Source organism: Phacochoerus africanus, chromosome 2 (assembly GCF_016906955.1).
Source record: "Phacochoerus africanus isolate WHEZ1 chromosome 2, ROS_Pafr_v1, whole genome shotgun sequence".
Taxonomy (NCBI): Eukaryota; Metazoa; Chordata; class Mammalia; order Artiodactyla; family Suidae; genus Phacochoerus; species Phacochoerus africanus.
The window spans coordinates 130,921,809-130,939,966 of record NC_062545.1 but is presented as its reverse complement, the minus strand read 5'-3'; the positions used below and the strand labels follow the sequence as shown (position 1 = coordinate 130,939,966).

General features: G+C 43.9%; 2 protein-coding genes across 9 annotated transcripts in view; both read left to right on the top strand.

The window, feature by feature from the left end:
- GANC (glucosidase alpha, neutral C) overlaps positions 1-8,161 on the top strand; it is a 77,368-nt gene extending 69,207 nt beyond the window's left edge. For 3 of the 4 annotated variants that reach the window (XM_047766598.1, XM_047766600.1, XM_047766601.1), the window contains 5 exons: positions 163-237; positions 3,089-3,202; positions 4,696-4,808; positions 6,857-6,960; positions 7,542-8,161. In XM_047766598.1, the coding sequence (XP_047622554.1) occupies positions 163-237; positions 3,089-3,202; positions 4,696-4,808; positions 6,857-6,960; positions 7,542-7,651 (516 nt within the window). In that variant the 3' untranslated portion in view covers positions 7,652-8,161. Of the gene's footprint in view, positions 1-162; positions 238-3,088; positions 3,203-4,695; positions 4,809-6,856; positions 6,961-7,073; positions 7,148-7,541 lie in introns of all 4 variants that reach the window. The other variant, XR_007133109.1, reaches the window with a different exon arrangement.
- A 9,122-nt stretch (positions 8,162-17,283) lies between these two features.
- Positions 17,284-18,158, top strand: part of CAPN3 (calpain 3) — a 52,583-nt gene continuing 51,708 nt past the window's right edge. For all 5 annotated transcript variants that reach the window (XM_047766597.1, XM_047766596.1, XM_047766595.1 and 2 more), the window contains exon 1: positions 17,284-17,918. In XM_047766597.1, the coding sequence (XP_047622553.1) occupies positions 17,610-17,918 (309 nt within the window). In that variant the 5' untranslated portion in view covers positions 17,284-17,609. The remainder of the gene's footprint in view (positions 17,919-18,158) is intronic.

Genomic DNA, 18,158 nt, shown 5'->3' with positions numbered 1-18,158 from the left:
CCTATGTTCTTCCTAACCTCTCTACTCAAGGTTTTTCTTAATTATACTTATTTTAGTTTTCTGGTTATTTGAAATTCAGATACATGGATGTTTTATTGAATCATGAAATTGTGAGCAGAGTTGCTCATACACTCTTTTTCATTAGGGTCCTTTGCTTTTCAGGTCTGGTATGACTCCAAGACATTTGCTCATTGGGGAGGAGCATGTACTGTAAAGATCCCAGTAGCCTTGGACACTGTAAGTTATTTTCAGACGCCATTTGTACCTGTTGTGCTGTATTAGTCTGCACAGGCTGCATAACAAAATACCATAGACTGGGTGGCTTAAACACCAGATATTTATTTTCTCCCAAGTTCTGGGGGAAATCACAGGGCCAACTATTTGGTTCCTGGTGAGGACTTTCTTCCTGGCTTATAGACAGTCACCTTCATGCTGTGTCCTCACATGGCGGAGGGAGAGAGTGAGAGCTCCTGGGTCTCTTATAAGGACAGTAATCCTTTGGATCAGGGGCCTACTCTTATGACCTCACTAACCTGCATTACCTCTGTAAAGGCCCATATTGGGGGTTGGGGCTTCAACATATGAATTTTGTGGGGACACATTCGTCCATAGCCTGTGCCTTCATAGAAACAACCAAGGACATGAGTGTTCTGCATAATAACACATAGATGTAGAGACTGAAAATAAATTAGTAGTTGCTGAGAACTAAAGGCTCTTTATATCAATAGAGCTATTAAAATGTGAGGGTAAAAAAAGTATAAAAATAGCATGTACTCTGATTTCACAGTATGGAACGTTAAGGACAAACAGCTCTTTCCCATATATTTACATTTGTATATCTAAGAAAAATGATAATAGTGAAAACAGAGTAAACACAGTGGTCACCACATGCACTGAACAGAATATCCTTCTATACAACAACAGAAATCATGAGTTTTTAGTTGAAGCTTTAGGCCCAGAGGAAGTCTGTGAGTTATGCTGTTAGACTCAAAGAAGCCCATCCAGACTGCATTTCTGAAGGGAAGTTTGCTCCTGTAGCTGAATCACAACCACTATCATGGGCCCTAAGTAGTATAAAGATTTATAAGTAGCTATCAATGCTATTTTTTTTAATTTCCCTATAATTATTTTTTATTTTTCTATTATATTTGGTTTACAGTGTTCTGTCAGATTTCTACAAAGTGGCCCAGTCACACACACATATGTATATACACACATTCTTTTTCTCACATTATCCTCCATCATTGATGCTGTTTTTAAAAATTCTCAGCAATGGTATGAACTCCATTATAAAGAAAATGAGGAGCTCCCATTGTGGTGCAGCAGAAACAAATCTGACTAGGAGCCATGAGGTTGCAGGTTCGATCCCTGGCATTGCTCAGTGGGTTAAGGATCCAGCGTTGCCGTGAGCTGTGGTGTAGGTCGCAGACACGGCTTGGATCTGGCATTGCTGTGTCTGTGGCATAGGCCGGCAGCTGTACCTATGATTGGACCCCTAGCCTGAGAACCTCCATATGCCATGGGTGCAGCCCTAAAAAGCAAATAAAGAAAGAAAGAAAATGATATTGGATGCAACTTCCAGATCTAGAAGAGACTTTGACATTCATCTACTCAAATCCCTCATGCTTACTGGTGAAGAAACTGAGGTTTAGAGAAGTTAACATACACGTCCAGGGTTGTGGCTAGATTGTGGCAAAGCTGAGACAAGACCCAGGTCAACTGGACTCCCACCCCAGAGCCCATCCATGCTACTCACTGCCTCATCTGTGGAGGAAAAGAAAAAAGAAGAGATTGACTGATGAGGGTGGGAGGTCGATGCCACTGACTGCAAGTTGAGCAGAGGGTGGACATCCCGACTGTTCCACCCTCACGTCCAGCTTCATTTATATAGCAGTCCCCTTACCCATGCTTTCACTTTCCGCAGTTTCCATTACCTTCATCAGCCAACTGCAGCCCCCACCTGTGACCCAAAACATTAAATGGGAAAGTCTAGAAATAAACAATTCATGGGTTCTAAATTGCACGCCATCCTGAGCAGTGTGATGAAATCTCATGCCATCCTGCTCCATCCTGCCCAGGACATGAATCATCCCTCTGTCCAGTATATCCACACTGTATGTGCTACCTGCCCCATTAGTCTAAAGGAAAAATATTGCATTCATAGGATTCAGTACTATCCTTGGTTTCAGGCATCCACTGGGAGTCTTGGAACATATCCCCCACAGGGAAGGGAGGACTACTTCATTATTGCTCTTCTCCCTGCTCTGTGATTCAGAAAACTTCCTTAGAGAGGATTGCACTTCAAGGCAGGAAACCTACTGGGCTGTCCCTGCCGGAAGTGCCATTCCAGAAGACCCATAATTTGGGGCTATGGCTACAGCTCTGTTGTCAGGGTCACTTAAAGTGCCTTTGGTGGCTTCTGTAATTTCACAGATTTATCCTCAAAATTGAGTCAGTCATCCCCAGGAAGCCAGGAGCAAGAAGGGTATAGACAGAAGTCATTTTCCCCAAACCAAGAAAGTATTATCTTTTATAAACGCATACACACATATATCTGAGCCTGCTTGTACAGATAGAAAAATTCACTCTGTAGCAGAGCCCTAGAAATAAATTTGTTTATTATGTTGAAAGGATAATTAAAAATACAACACAGGAAAGGCTACTTAAAAGATAGGCAGAGTAGATAATAAATTAGTGAAGGGTGAGACGTTTCCTTAATCATTAAAAAGCGAACCATCTTGGAGTTCCTTTTGTGAACTCAGCAGGTTAAGAACCCGACTAGCATCCATGAAGATGCATTTTTGACCCCTGGCCTTGCTCGGTGGGTTAATGGATCTGGCGCTGCCTTGAATGTGGTGTAGGTCACAGGCACAACTTGGATCTGGCATTACTGTGGCTGTGGTGTAGGCCGGCAGCTGCAGTTCTGGTTCGACCCCTAGCCTAGGAACTTCTATATGCCATGGGTACGGCCCTAAAAAGAAAAAAAATAAAGAAAAAAAAGAACCATCCTGTACAATGAAATATTTTTATTTACTTTGCAATTGCTTTACATAAATGCTCTGTCTCTGAAAGTGTTGCTCTATTACAGATACCAGTGTTTCAACGAGGTGGAAGTGTGGTACCAATAAAGACAACTATAGGAAAATCTACGGGCTGCATGACTGATTCCCCATATGGACTCCACGTGGCCCTAAGCACTAAGGTATTTGAAAAATGTTACTCTTACACATCTCATTTGTTACTACTCTCTTTAGAGTGATAGCCTTTTGAGTGTGTAAAAGTGGTGAACCCTGTCTATGAAATAAGCACTTCTGATATTTACCCAGAACAAAGCGTTGAATCATTGTCATCTTGTCTGACTTTTGTGGATTTGTTCTTAAGACTACTCTGAGAGCTAGAAACCATGGAAATGTCCCCTGAGGCATCGTGACCCTTAGCGCTCTGCGCCTTGGCATTGATTACCACTGCACTGAAAGGCCATCGGGCCCTAGGCAGCCTGCCATGTGGATTAGCCCTGAATTTCAGTCTCCTGTAAAAGGGTCCCGTGTCTATGCAACATTCCAGGGACAAAGTCCGACACAACAACTTCTGTTCTCCTCCGATGACTCAAGCAACTAAAATAGCCTTGGCTAAATGCCAGAAGGATCCAGAATTGATCTGTCCTTTTGAGGAGATGTTTGGAGCCAAGTGAGGCCTGTAGCCAATTCCTCCTCTCTCCATTTGCCAAACAGAAATTCCTACTCTTAAGCATATATTACAAAATAAATAAGCTTTCTTTTTCTTACATCTTTCTCTTCCTTCCATTTCCTTAGGCATGTCTTCTTGGGCTAAACTATGGTCCTTAGGCCCACATGAAGCCATGGAATAAATTCAAGAGACTTGAGGTTCATAGCATCAGGCATTGTCAGTAACAGTGAATTGTCATACGGAGTGCCGTGACCCTGTCTGCCATGCAAAGGCATCTTCCTACTAAAAGAAAGTAGGAACTAGACACCATTCTCTAAATGGAGGGTCTTCTAGAGATAGTTGACTGACCTCATCCATTATATACCAATTTTTTACTTTTAATCTGCTTCATTCCGTGAACTCTTCTTGACCTGCTGTTGCATTCTAGGACAGTATTTTTGGAGAAGCCACCTGTGCCAGTGACTATACTTCATAGTTTTTGTTTTTAATTTTTTTTTAATTTATTTATTTAAGGCTGCTCCCGTGGCATATGGGAGGTTCCCAGTCTAGGGGTCCAAATTGGAGCTGTAGCCACCGGCCTACACCACAGCCACAGCAACTCGGCATCCAAGCCGCGTCTGCAACCTACACCACAGTTCACGGCACTGCCAGATCCTTAACCCACTGAGCAAGGCCAGGGACCGAACCCACAACCTCATGGTTCCTAGTCGGATTCGTTAACCACTGCGCCACGACGGGAACTCCCTATACTTCATAGTTTAAATCTCTCAACAAGGCTTAGCTCTTTGTGCCCTTCTTGTGTGACTTCCGTATTCATGTTATTTCATAAATGGGTATTGAGTGTTTATATTGTATGCTGACTTTGCATAGCTTGAATATTAACCTGTGGTTGGTTCAACATAACTTTTCACAGACTTTTTTAAATCTATTACTTCCTTTAGGAGGTGGGCATCTTTTTCTGGAAAACTATGACATAAGCATATTCTCTGTCTGTGATTCACTCGCCAGGGTTCTGCCATGGGTGAATTCTATCTCGATGATGGCCATTCCTTCCAGTACCTCCATCAGAAGCAGTTCTTGCACAGGAAGTTTTCGTTCTCCTCAGGTGTTTTGATCAACAGGTAATAGCAGCTAAAAAAGCTGTGTGCCTTCTTAAATAAATGATGCCATCTTTTTGCTATCCTCACATGCACAGCTGATATTTTAAGGTACTATTTATAGAAATTAACAGTGAGGGCCATTTGTGGAGTATTTTTCCTTTTTTTCAAATTCATTAACTGAAAAATAAAATTTTAATATAAACATACAAGTATAATACACAAATACAGTTGTAATGTATTTATAGTACACAGTGTGATGACTGGATTTGATTGTATTCTTATCATTGTGAAAGTATTCTCATCATCAAGTTAATTAACACATTTATCACCTCACATATTTAACCTTTCTTTCCCCTTTGATGTGGACACAAGTTCTACTCTCTTGGCAGATGTCAATTGTGCAATACAGTATCATCAACTATATTTACCATGTTGTACATTAGATTCTCAAACCTTATTCACCTCGTAACTGAAAGGTTGTACGCTTTTACCAGCCTCTCCCTGCTTCCTGCATCCCCAGTCCCTAGCAGCTACCATTCTACTCTCTGTTTCTATGAGTTCAGCTTTTCTTTTTTTACATTCCATATATAAGTGATACCATATAGTATTTATTGACTTTTTCAATTCACTTATTGTAGCCTTCAGGTCTGCATTTTGTTTGGTACTTTTTAATATTTTGTCTCTTTGTTGAAATTCTCAATTCGTTCATGCCTTGCTCTATGACCTTGGTGAGCATCTTTATTAATGACCATTAGTTTGAATGTCTATCAGGTAAATAACTTATCTCCATTTCATTCAAGTCGATTTCTATGGATTAATCATATTCTTTTGTTGAGAACATATTCTCCCATTTCATTTTCCTTGACGTTGTGCATTGGTTTCCCACATTAGATAAAGCAGCCAGCTCTTCCAGTCTTGACAGACTGGCCTCATGTAGCTCCTTGTTGCTCCTTGTTGCTTCCCTGAGCTCCTTGTTGCTTCTCAGACCCTTGTGATCATCCAAGCTGCCACTTTATTCTCAGCAATTCCCAGGGGTTGAGGGTATGCTAAGACCCATCAGTGTCCCAAAGAGGCAGATTTTAGTCAGCTTCTGGATGCAGGCTGGTAGAAGCTGGACCCTCAGCAGTAGCTGGGAAAGTTGTGCAGTCAGATCCCTTCCAGGGAGAACCTGGGAGATGGATGTTTTTGTCTGCTCCCCCTGCACTGAGCCCGGGTGGTGGGGTGCGGCTCGCCACAGCACTGCCTATTAACAACTACTTCTTTATCTGCTGTAATTAACCCTGTTGGCTATCAGAGCTAGGTGATTTGGGGGCCCTTCCCTCAGATGGGAGCCTTAAAAGGTATGGCACTAGAAGTGTGATCCAAACCCCTCCCTCTCCCTGGAGAAGCTGGACATTAGGGATTCCTTCCCAATTATACGGGACTGTGCCAGGGGTGGGGATTGTATTGAGAAGGTGTCTCAGCCTCTCATGCTTGTTTGGATGTGGGCATTTTCTCAGTCACCTGATGTGTAGGAATCACTCAGCTAGTTTCCAGATTTCTCTCGAAGGGATCTGGGTATATGTGGCTTTAGATTTAGTGTGTCTGTGGGAGGAGGGAAATCCAAGTGCCTCTTATGTTGCCATCTTGGTCCGGAGCCCCCAGGAGTATGTTTCGGTCACTCCATGAACATCTCTTCCTCAATGTCTCCGTTTTCCTTTCCTTCCCTTTCTACATAATAAAAAAGAATTCAGTTTAAGTTCCCATTAATCCTATTTATTTCCTCCAGTCAGTCAGTAAGTATCTGATTTCTTACAATTTGATTGCAGTGTCCACGTCACATTTGAGACTTCAAGGTCCTTAAATTATGTCTCTCCAAATGGTTTGTGAAAGGAAGACTACTGGTTAGTGGGTCCTCAGCACCTGGAATCATCTTTTTCCATTTCTTCATCCTAGTAAATGTGACAGCTGTATGTTTCATGCCTCCATAGGATAAGATGGAAGGCAAAGTCACCACTTGGGGACCTGGTCACCAGTCCAAACTCCTGTTCCTCTCCTTTTCCTAATGCCATTTGTTGCATCTGTTCCAGTTGTGCCGACGAGCGGGGTCATTATTCCAGCAAGTGTGTGGTGGAGCAGGTCTTTGTCCTGGGCCTCAGGAAGCGGCCCTCTTCTGTGACTGCGCGCTCCTCTGGTGAGGAAATGCCCATCTGTTTTTGTAAACATAGACATATCTGCAGTGAAGAGATGATGAGTCTAAATCTGACATGATGTGCTTAGCCAAGCAGACTCTCCTCTTTCTGGCAGGAGTCAAATAGACTGATATCTAGAGAGAATGAGGCCATCCTACTTCTCTTCATCAGCTGGTCTTTCTGCTCATTGTAAGCTGTTAATACTCCTCTAAGGGAAATTATTTGGGACCTAAAATAATATTGTAGCTCCTCTGAATGTTTAAACTGTAGATCCCTGAAGTCCTGGAGACACCTACTCAACGTTTATGGAGTTTCTGAAAGGGCATAGGACAAGACATGTCATTTTGTACCTCCTGAATTTCTTGGACAAATCACTTTGTTCCTTACAATTTCTTTACAACCCGTCTTGCACACAAAAAAACGGGGTGTTTCATTTTTTAAAAATTCACAGAAGTCCGTGGGTATAAGTGCTGTTAGATTCTCCTATGTGGGGTATAAGGTCTTATGACAGTCAGAAACATTTCAGATTCAAAGAAAAGATTTTTCTCTCCTACATATTCATCAAACATTCTATTTTTTCTAGATGGTAAAGCTCAGCCTGTGGCTTTTTCATATTGTGCCAGAACGTCCACTCTGAACCTGGAGAAGCTCTCACTCAACATTGGCACTGACTGGAAGGTCCACATCCAGTGACCAAGCAGGGCACCTGGTGACAAGTGCTGGGAGCACCTTCCCGGAGCCTTGCGTTGTGATTTGTGCTGCACGCTAACTTGTCTAGTCCGAGGTCATCTTTCAGTACTTACCAGTTTACTAATGAACAATAGGTTTCAGATTTTTCGGATGTCATGTTTTTAGACGTGCTAGGAATACTCTTTGTGTCACACACCACCTCTTCTCCTACATGCAAGTGGCCCAGAGACATTCGCATAGTTCATGCATCTTCCACACCCCTGGATTCATGATCTGTGGCAGGCACTGTGGCCCATGCGTGGCTTCTCTCTGAGCACAGCTGGGTATTGGGCGTGCTTTATGTGAGAGGCGGGCCAAGCCCACACTGTGGCCCACTTTCGGTAGAGCCACTCGTGCTGTAGCAGCTGAGATCAATCTCCGAGCGGACAGCAGCCCCTGGTGTCCCACCATTATCTTTTAGCACATAGACGTGAGCAAAACAACCCTTTTCTTTTTTTTCTTTTCTTTTTTTTTTTTTTTGGTTTGTTGCTCTTTGGGACCGTACCAGCGGCATATGGAGGTTCCCAAGCTAGGGGTTAAATCAGAGCTGCAGCCGCTGGTCTATGCCACAGCCACAGCAACTCGGGATCCCAGCCGCATCTGCAACCTACACCACAGCTCTTGGCAACACCAGATCCTTAACCCACTGAGCAAGGCCAGGGATCAAATCCGCAACCTCATGTTTCCTAGTTGGATTTGTTTCAGCTGAGCCACAAGAGGAACTCCAAAACAACCCTTTTCTGCTTGCACTGCATACACTGCAGCAATGGGGAGTTACTCTACCCTAGAGATTGACCTGGGAGCACAAAGGATCCTTTGCCCTGTTGTGTTTGGGGGCCTCCAAGATTCCAAATTAATCTCCTTAAAATTCTAATTTCTTTATATTGATTGTTTTTATTAAATACCATCTACTAGCCAAAGAATATTTGTAGCATGAGTAAGGTATAATTAATAATAATAAACCAAATACTCATGTCCCCACCATCAAACCTTAGAAATAGAACATAGGGCTGGGACTAGGATGAGGCAGGTAAGGTACCAGCCTTGGGCACAACATTAAAGGGCATGCTAAAAATCACAGTAATCAAAATAAATGATATTTTAATGCAATATCTTTAAAAATCAGAAGTAATTCAAAAAAATCATGATGAACAAAATATCAAAATACTGGATTTAACTCTGTTTTGTTTGTTTTTGGCTGCACTGGTGACATGTAAAAATTCTCAGACCAGTGATCAAACTTGTGCTATAGCAGCAACCTGAGCCACAGGAGTGACAATGCCAGACCCTTAACCTGCTGAGTCACCAGGGAACTCCTGCTGGGTTTTACTCTTGCCTCAGACTCCAGGACACCTTGGCCTGGGCAAGAGCATTACACCACCCAGCTCCTCAGGGTACTCCCTGCTCTGAGACCCTGAGAATTCCTGCTGCCACAGAGTGTGCTGGAGCAGCTTCCAGCCCTCAGAACTCCTCCACTTGTATTTTTTCTCCTCAGGCTTCCATCCCTTAGCACCTTGCCAACTGCCACCTCTGTGCTTCTGTTCCCTGGGCCCCAGTATCCACTGCCTTCCCTCTACCTTTGCACCTCCTACCATCCATCCAGGCCCAGCTCAAACCCCACTTATCCATAGAGCCTTTCCAACTACCCTGACACCCTAGATTCCCCTTTACCATGAGCCGTGATTTTGCCCTTCTCTGAAATGCTGCCCCACTTTTCATATGCACTCTGCTTAGCATTCTCAGGGATGGCCCCTTGGTGTTTCAGGTTTGTCTGTCTTATGCCCCTACTAGATTGTATGTTCTTCAAGATCATGTTATATTTGTCTTATATCTGCCAGAGCACCATTATACTTGGCTTTTAGTGATGATCGGCTTAATGGGCTGACTGATGGATTTGATTGATTAAAAAATTTGAGAATTGAGTTTGTTTCTGATTTTCTGACATAGGACTCTTCTCTCCACATAGAATAAACACTGCACAGCTCCTCATGGACACATGAATCCATTGAGATTTGCACCAGACATAAGCACACATAAGACATATGCAGATTCCTTGCTCCTGTTTCTCTAAGTTTTGCATTCAAGAAGAAAGGAAGAAGCCTACAGTAGCTGAAGTCCTATTTCCCAGCTTCAGATTTCCCTTGCCAACCTACAGTAAGGCAAATGATGGCTTTTAATGGTATTTAAAGCTGAGTAAGTAAGACCTATCTTCAGATTATGTCTATTCACCCACTTAAAATATTTTTGGAGAAAGGACTAAAATAAGAACCGTAGACTAAGTTGGTGAGGAACTGCTCTGTCTTGATCCAGAATGTACTGAAATGTTTAACGAGACACATTGAATGAAGAGAAATACGGCCTGGGGGCTCTTAAATGTTCTCTGCCCTTCTTGCTTTTTCACCCTTTACCCACCTCCTACTGAAGCAACGGTCCAGAGAGCTACGTGGGGCTGGGTTGGCCTACAGTTACCTTGTTGTAGCTAATCCTCAATACATTTTCTCAGGAAACTAGATTCTATGTGAGAAATGAGAATCATTTCAACAGAGGATATACAGCCCTAAAATGAATGTATAATGTGTCTTTCCTTGAAGTCTTAGATTTAAACGCCAAGAATGAGTTGACAAAGCAGTTCAAAATAGAACTGCTCAAAAGAAGTATGGTCAAAGGTAGTTCATAAAAGAAATTGAAACAGGCAAAATAAGCATGAAGTATAGCATTCAGACATGTTAATACTCAAATAAATGGGGGGCGCTTGATGGGCCAGCATTAAAATGAAAATGTCCAGTGCTGACGTTGACATGAGACTAGGCATTCTCATGTACCACTGGTGGAACTATATATAATAAGCATAATCTTTCAGGATGGCAGTGTGGCAATGGCATCAAAATTTTGTATTTGCACACTTTAACACAGCAGTTGCACGTCAGATAAATTACTCAGAGCTACTCATCGCACTGTGGCTTAGACTGTGGAAATCTAGAAATAAACTAAATGTCTTTTAATAGGGGATTGGTTAAATATAGCCCTTTCATACACTGGGATATCTTGCACCCATTAAAACAACAGTCTTGGAGTTCCCGTCATGGCGCAGTGGTTAACGAATCCGACTAGGAACCATGAGGTTGCGGGTTCGGTCCCTGCTCTTGCTCAGTGGGTTAACGATCCAGCGTTGCCATGAGCTGTGGTGTAGGTTGCAGACGCGGCTCGGATCCCGCGTTGCTGTGGCTCTGGCGTAGGCCGGTGGCTACAGCTCCGATTCAACCCCTAGCCTGGGAACCTCCATATGCTGCGGGAGCGGCCCAAGAAATAGCAACAACAACAACAAAAAAAAGACAAAAGACAAAAAAAACTTGAATGAGATCTTTAGATTATATAGAAATTTTCCTAATTTTGAGAATTGTACTATGATTATATAACAGAATTTCCTTGGTTTTTAGGAAATACACACAGAAGCATGAAAGGATAACAGGCCATCATAGTTCTTACTCTGAAATGGCTCAGAAAATAATTTACATACATATACAAAAAAGAACAAAAATTAGCAAAATGTGTTAAAATGTTACAATTGAAAAATCTGGATGAAGGGTATCTGGGAACACCTTATACTCCATGTTCAACTTTCTCGTAAGTTTTAAACTATATACCAGGTCATATCTCCATAGATAGCATCTAATAACTTTAAAATGTTTAGTTTCTATCATTATAAAGGCATAAAAGCTGTGGCACATAAAACAGGAGCAAACAAACGGAGTTAGGAATGAACTCCAGACCAAGAAAATACCTTTATTTTTGATGCAGCAGAATCTTCATCAGATCAGCGGTACTTCCCCTGAAAAGTGCTGGTGGCACTCTACAATAGCACTCTGTGTGACTGACTGCAGGAGCTGACCAAGGAGGCTTCAGGAGGGCATCCGCACTGAGAAATAGAATGGAATACATATTTATGGCAGGCAATTATTTAGGGTGGATGCCCTGTGCAGTGTTCAGAGAAAATCCTTTGTGTGTTTGGAAGCCCAGTTTGGTCACCTTCCCTCTTTTCCTAGGTCTAAGTCATCCAGCAGGTCATGGCTGTGATGGACCTGGGGTGGTCAGTTCCTGATAGGATCCCAGGACGTTGCTTCCAGTTTGACTAGGCACCAAGACATGCCCTGCCCCAGGAGTCGTGTTTCATTTAAATGGACCTATGGGGAGTTCCCGCTGTGGCACAACAGAATCTGCAGTGTCTCGACAGCACAGGGAGACAGGTTCGATCCCCAGCCTGCCACAATGAGTTAAGGCTCCTGCGTTGCCACAATCACACGGCGGCTCAGATCTGATCCCTGGCCTGGGAATTCCATATGCTGTGGGGTAATCAAAAAAAGAAAAAAAGAAAATGGACCTCTAGGACTAATTATGTTCTGGGGTACAGCTCGCTTCAGGACGAAGTGAACTCCAGGGTCTCGGTCCTTTGCTTCAACGGGACCACGGCCAGTCCCAGACTGGCCCATTCTCCCGAAGGCTCCCTAGGGGACCACGGCCAGTCCCAGACTGGCCCATTCTCCCGAAGCCTCCCTAGAAAGGAAAGCACAGCCTGCCCCGCGAGCTTGCCTTAAATCATGCTCAGCCTGTTAATCCCGGTTAACTAAAAGCTGCCTATCAGGTCGCTGTAGCTGTAGGGAAGACCACGATTCTGGAGTTTGGTCCGTGTGCAGAATTCCTTCGCATTTTCACATTCCTTTCAGTGCCAGTGTATCATCATGACAAGCAGCAGAAACATGTCTAAACACATAAATATTTGGAGTTTAATGAGTTTTAGTTCATAATTGACCAACTTGCCTAAAAGCTTTCTTAGCAATAGGACTCCTATGACAACAGCAAGCATTCTACTCTGCTTTTAAGATTTCCGTCTAAAAGTTCCTAGACAGAAACGACTCTGACTAGTATCTATGAGGATGTAGGTTCGATCCCTGGCCTCGCTCAGTGGGTTAAGGATCTGGCGTGGCTGTGGCTATGGCGTAGGACAGCAGCTACAGCTCCAGTTCAATCCCTAGCCTAGGAACCTCCATATGCCAAGGGTGCAGCTCTATAAAGACAAAAAAGAAGAAGATTTCCGTCTACCAAACCCTCTGAATGCTCTGCATAATTCCAGGGGTAGGGGGAGGCACTCTAGACTAAAATAATTTCTCAGCCCAGGGGGTAGAAAGTCCTCAGCAACTCCACTGGAAACAGATTACCATACTAACCGTGAACAATAGAGGCCATATAACTTGCATTCCAGTAGAAATAAAGGAAACCTTGGCATCTGCCAGTCTTATGACCAGCCTTGCTCAAGACTGCAATGGCATGGCAAGGCCAGCCAGAATCAAACAGCTGCTACTTGACAGTTGTTTTCAGCCAGGCTAATGGTGTTAGATTCCACTCCAGTCCGAGCAAGGGGAAGGGAAGCCCTCTGTCTCTGCGAGGACCCAGAGATCTTCTGTCTCATTCACATTACTCGAATCTTGGTCATTCATTTTCCTCCTTCACTGGATAGCAGGAGACCTGGGGTTTATTTGGTTCTGTACTGAACTGGCCATGTTACTTAATCTCTCTAGGCTTTAGTTTCCTCTTTTGTTCAAGAAACAAGATAATCTCTAAAATTCCATGAGTTTCCTATGACTAAACTGTAAAAATACAGGGAGTTCCCATCGTAGCTCAGCAGTAAGGAACCCGACTAGTAACCATGAGGTTGCAGGTTTGATCCCTAGCCTTGCTCAGTGGGTTAAGGATCTGGCGTTGCTGTGAGCTGTAGTGTAGGTTGCAGATGTGGCTTGGATCCTGCGTTGCTGTGGCTGTGGTGTAGGCCGGCAGCTGCAGCTCTGATTTGACCCCTAGCCTGGGAGTTTCCATATGCCATAGGTGTGGCCCTAAAAAGGCAAAAAAAAAAAAAAAAAGAGTATTCCAAGTGTATAGGAAGGAAAAACAGTAACTTTCCAGAAAAACTGGTGGACACGCCACCTTAGCCAAGTAGTCAGGGTTGATATTACCTGTAATAAAACATCAATATCCCAAACCCTCAGATCTGATTTGATGAGAAGGGCGCATCACCTCTGTGACATTCTTCCCCCAAATCCTTAATTTCAGTCTGATCATATGAAAAACATCAGACAAACTCAAGTTAGGGACATCCTACAACAGACCTGACAAGCACTTTTCAAAAGTGCCAAATTCAGTAGAGACAAAGACTGTGGAACCATCTTTGGAGGACACTAAGGAGACATGATAATTAAACACAGATCAGATTCTGTAACAGAAGAAAAAAAACATTAGTGGAAACACCAAAGAAATCAAATATATCTTACAGGGGAGTTCCCATTGTAGGTCAGCAGTTAATGAACCCGACTAGCATCCATGAAGACATGGGTTCCACCCCTGGCCTGGCTCAGTGGGTTAAGGATCCTGCGTTACTGTGGCTGTGGTGTACGTCAGCAGCTACAGCTCTGATTGGACCGCAAGCTTGGGGACTTCCATATGCCACGGGTGCAGCCCTAAAGGACTATATATATATAATCTTGCAGTTCAGTTAATAGTATTTTATCAACATTAATTTCTGAGTTTTGATCATTGTACTATTAAGGGAGGCTGTTGAAGGGTATACAGAAACTCTATGCCATCTTTGCAAAAGCTTTCATACATTTAAAATTACTTTAGGCTTGGCAGATTAAGATCTGGCATCGTCACTGCTGTGTCTCGGATTCGATCCCTGACCTAGGAACTTCTGCATGCTGCAGGTGTGACCAAAAAAAATTTAAAAGTTTTTAAAACGGTGTAAAATGGCTAGCTCACTTAATGATATATAATTAGGTGTTCTAATTATAAGGAAATGCATTGATTCCAAGAGTGTTGAATTAAAGAAATGTTGGTGGAAGACAGTGATATGTAGTCATTAATTATGTTGTTGCTGCAGCAGAAACCATTCCACCTACAGATATTGCATGATGTTGGCTGAAACATGTTATAAAAACTAGTTCTTCTCCCTTAAAGAGGCTGCCAGGAATTGAATGTGCAGCTGTCTACATGTTTATTACCTGCCGTTCATGGGCTCAGATTGGATTTCTCACTGATGGTATGTTTCTACAGCTGTGCAGGTCCTTCTTGCCTTTGGACCTGCTAATCTAAGAAGGGCTTTTAGGCCACACAATTGGTAAAGCAAAATGAATCATAGCCCCTTGCAGTCTGCGTGTTCAATATTCCCATCCGGCTATGACAAGAGGCTGATGTCTACCACACACCAGCTTAGTTACCACAGATGAAGCTGGCTTAGCTGAGGAAAGATCAGCAAGTGTGTGGCCGGCAGACAGCTCCACCCCCAGAGGCAAATCAACCAAGATACTTTGATCGCCTTGGCAAAGCAATAAGAAGTGGAAGAAATTTCTTCTTATGTAGGGAAATTTCATTTGACAAATATACAACATTTTTTTTGGCCACACCCATGGCATAGGGCCAGGGATCGAACCCACACCACAGATCAAACTCACACCATGGCAATGACAATGCCAGGTCCTGAGCCCACTGTGCCACCAGGGAACTCCACAACACATTTATTAAAAGACTTCTGTATGCTTAATCTGAGGGCAGAGCAGGGACCCAGTTCCCACCGTCACGGAGCTTACAGTCTGTGGGCAAACAGGAGGCTCAATAAACAGAAACAGAAAAACATGGGTCAGTGCTGTGAATTTCAAGATGGTATAGAGCACGGGATGGGGACTGGAACATGTAATGGTGCACATGACAGTGGGGGCAGGAAAGTCCTCCCTTTGCTTTCCATTCTATTAGTGCACTTGAGGGTTGAAGTTAGGCTTTACAGAGGCTCTTTCAGTGCAGGCAGATAGGCACACCTCTGACCAGACTCTGTGACCATGTGGTCCCTGGCAGATGCGCCCATCCTGGAGCTGTGCACATGGAAGATGGCTGTCCAGTAAACACTCATAGAGTGAATGCAGATTTGCACACTGAGTGACTCTCACTCAACTTGATTTAACCCAAGAGTAATATTAACTTTGGTTCATCTCTAACAACATTTATTATATGCTTAAGTCAATCCTGGCACTATTTTAAATGTTGTAGGCAATGTGTTTAATTTTTACAACTCTGTAACACAGTGACTCTCATTATACCCATTTTATAGGCAAGAAAACTGAGACCTAGGAAGAAAGTAAGAAGTGACTCACCTAGAGCTACACAGGCATAGCCAGTGAGCAGCAGCCCGACTTTGATATTTCTTTTCTTTTTTTTTTTTTTTTTTTGTCTTTATAGGGCACACCTGAGGCATATGGAGATTCCCATGCTAGGGGTCGAACCGGAGCTGTAGCCTACACCACAAACACAGGAATGCCAGATCTGAGCTGCATCTTCAACCTCCACCACAACTCATAGCAACACCAGATCCTTAACCCTCTGAGCGAGGCCAAGGATCAAACCTGTGTCCTCATGGATACTTGTCAGATTCATTTCCACTGAGTCATGACAGGAAATCCCAGGAGCCTGACTTTGAGCCCAGACAGTCAGCTTCAATGCTGCCCTCCTCTCTCCTGCCTCCCCAAGAGTAGTAGCAGAGATCCTTGGGCACTTCCTTGGAGGGAGGGAGAACAGGCTGATGGTTCCCACAAGCCGCAACTCCAGACACAGGGGTCCTCAAAGCTGCTTCCCCAGGGATCGTGGGCCTGGGTAGTACTCCCTATTTCTGCTGTCACTTTCCACCTTCTCTCGTAGCCTTTAGCCTTGGGCTGAAGGGAGGGTTACATGGCAATAGGCAGGCCCGTAGTGGGGGACTAGCCTCCACTCAGCCACACCTGGAATATGGCCATCTCCTTACAGCCTGGGTAGAGCTACCAAGAGTAGAAGACAAGGTGGAGGCCAGGCAGACAGTTCCCTTCCTCAGAGCTGCATGTGATCTCCTCCAACAGACCTGAAGCCAACTCTTCGGGTATGACATACTGGAACTCGACAGCCGACCTGGTTCAGTATCCATTTCCAACTTCTGACTCAGATGCCTAATGTGGCACGGTGGAATAATCTGTACTCAGGTGCACTTTTTTGTAGGTGATTTGGTCCCAGTGTTTGTGCTGGGGGTGGAGAGAGACAAGAGATGGCTAGGTTGGGTGGGCAAGAAGACACAGGGATTTTTCTCAACTGAGGACTCTGCTGAGTGGCATTTTCCACCCAGACAGTTTCACTGAACGCTGACCCTAGAACATTCTAGAAGAGATGCCAAATCCAGTTGAATAATGTTCTGATATCCTAGAATTTTAAAAAGTAAGAACACGTGTTCTCAAAACTGCCCAGAACATTCTCCTAGAATTCAGAATTTCCCACTCACCCTTGCTGGCTGTTTTCAATACTGTTCCCCACCAGTTTGGTGGCCAATAGTTTGACAGTCTGGATAAGCACCAAATCAATAATGTAGCCATCATTCTTTCTAATTCTCAGTGTCAGCCTTAAATGTTCCCCTTTCATTTCCTGAAGACAACAGCGCTTAAGGGCAACACAGCTGCACTGCTAGCCTCTCTCTTGCATTCGGACTCATGATATTTCTTCATGGCTATTTTTGGTTTTCCTGGCTCAAGCTGCTTCAGGCCACTGAAACACAACCCTCACTCCCTTTCTCTCCTCTGGCATGTACGCTGCTGGTAGGAGCCCCCCAGGGAAAAACTAAAAACTGCAGCCGAAATCCTTTAGGGCTCCTTCCTCAGGAAAACTGATGACTTCTAGATCACAGCTCAAGTTTTAAGACGGACGCAAGCTGGACATTCTTCTGATGGGCTTTAAACTTTGAACTGGATGTGGACATTTTTCTCTCTGATGACAGAATCACTGCAACTTCCCCCTTGCAGTTGCTTCCTTTCCTTAAAGGTAGCCGTATCTTGTTTTCTTTAAAAACCTTTCCCTTCCAAATTTGCCTGTCATGCCGACTGTCATTAGCGCGTCTATGGCCCCACGGACAGGGGCCGAGCCCAGGTCCCCAGGGCCGATGCCCCAGGCGGCCCAGGGCAAGGGCACGGAGGCCGGGGTTGGAAACCCAGGTGGTAAATACTCAGCCATCATCAGCCGCAATTTTCCCATTATTGGCGTGAAAGAGAAGACATTTGAGCAGCTTCACAAGAAATGCCTAGAAAAGAAGGTTCTTTATCTGGATCCTGAGTTCCCACCGGACGAGACCTCTCTCTTTTATAGCCAGAAGTTCCCCATCCAGTTCGTCTGGAAGAGACCTCCGGTGAGTAGCTAACTGGTTGCTGCTTGGGTTTCCCCTCTGAGAAATCTGCCCCCTCAGCGCCTTCTGAAAGCTCTGCAGGGCCCTGTCCTCAGGTGAGGAGCAATTCTCTGCTCTTTCTCGCTTTCTGAAAAAAAAAAAAAAAACCTTGCATTAATTGGAACTCAGGTTAATTCCCCCTATAAAATAAATAGTCCTTTCCCACAACAAATTCCAAACTGCAATTTCCAAACAAATCCCCAG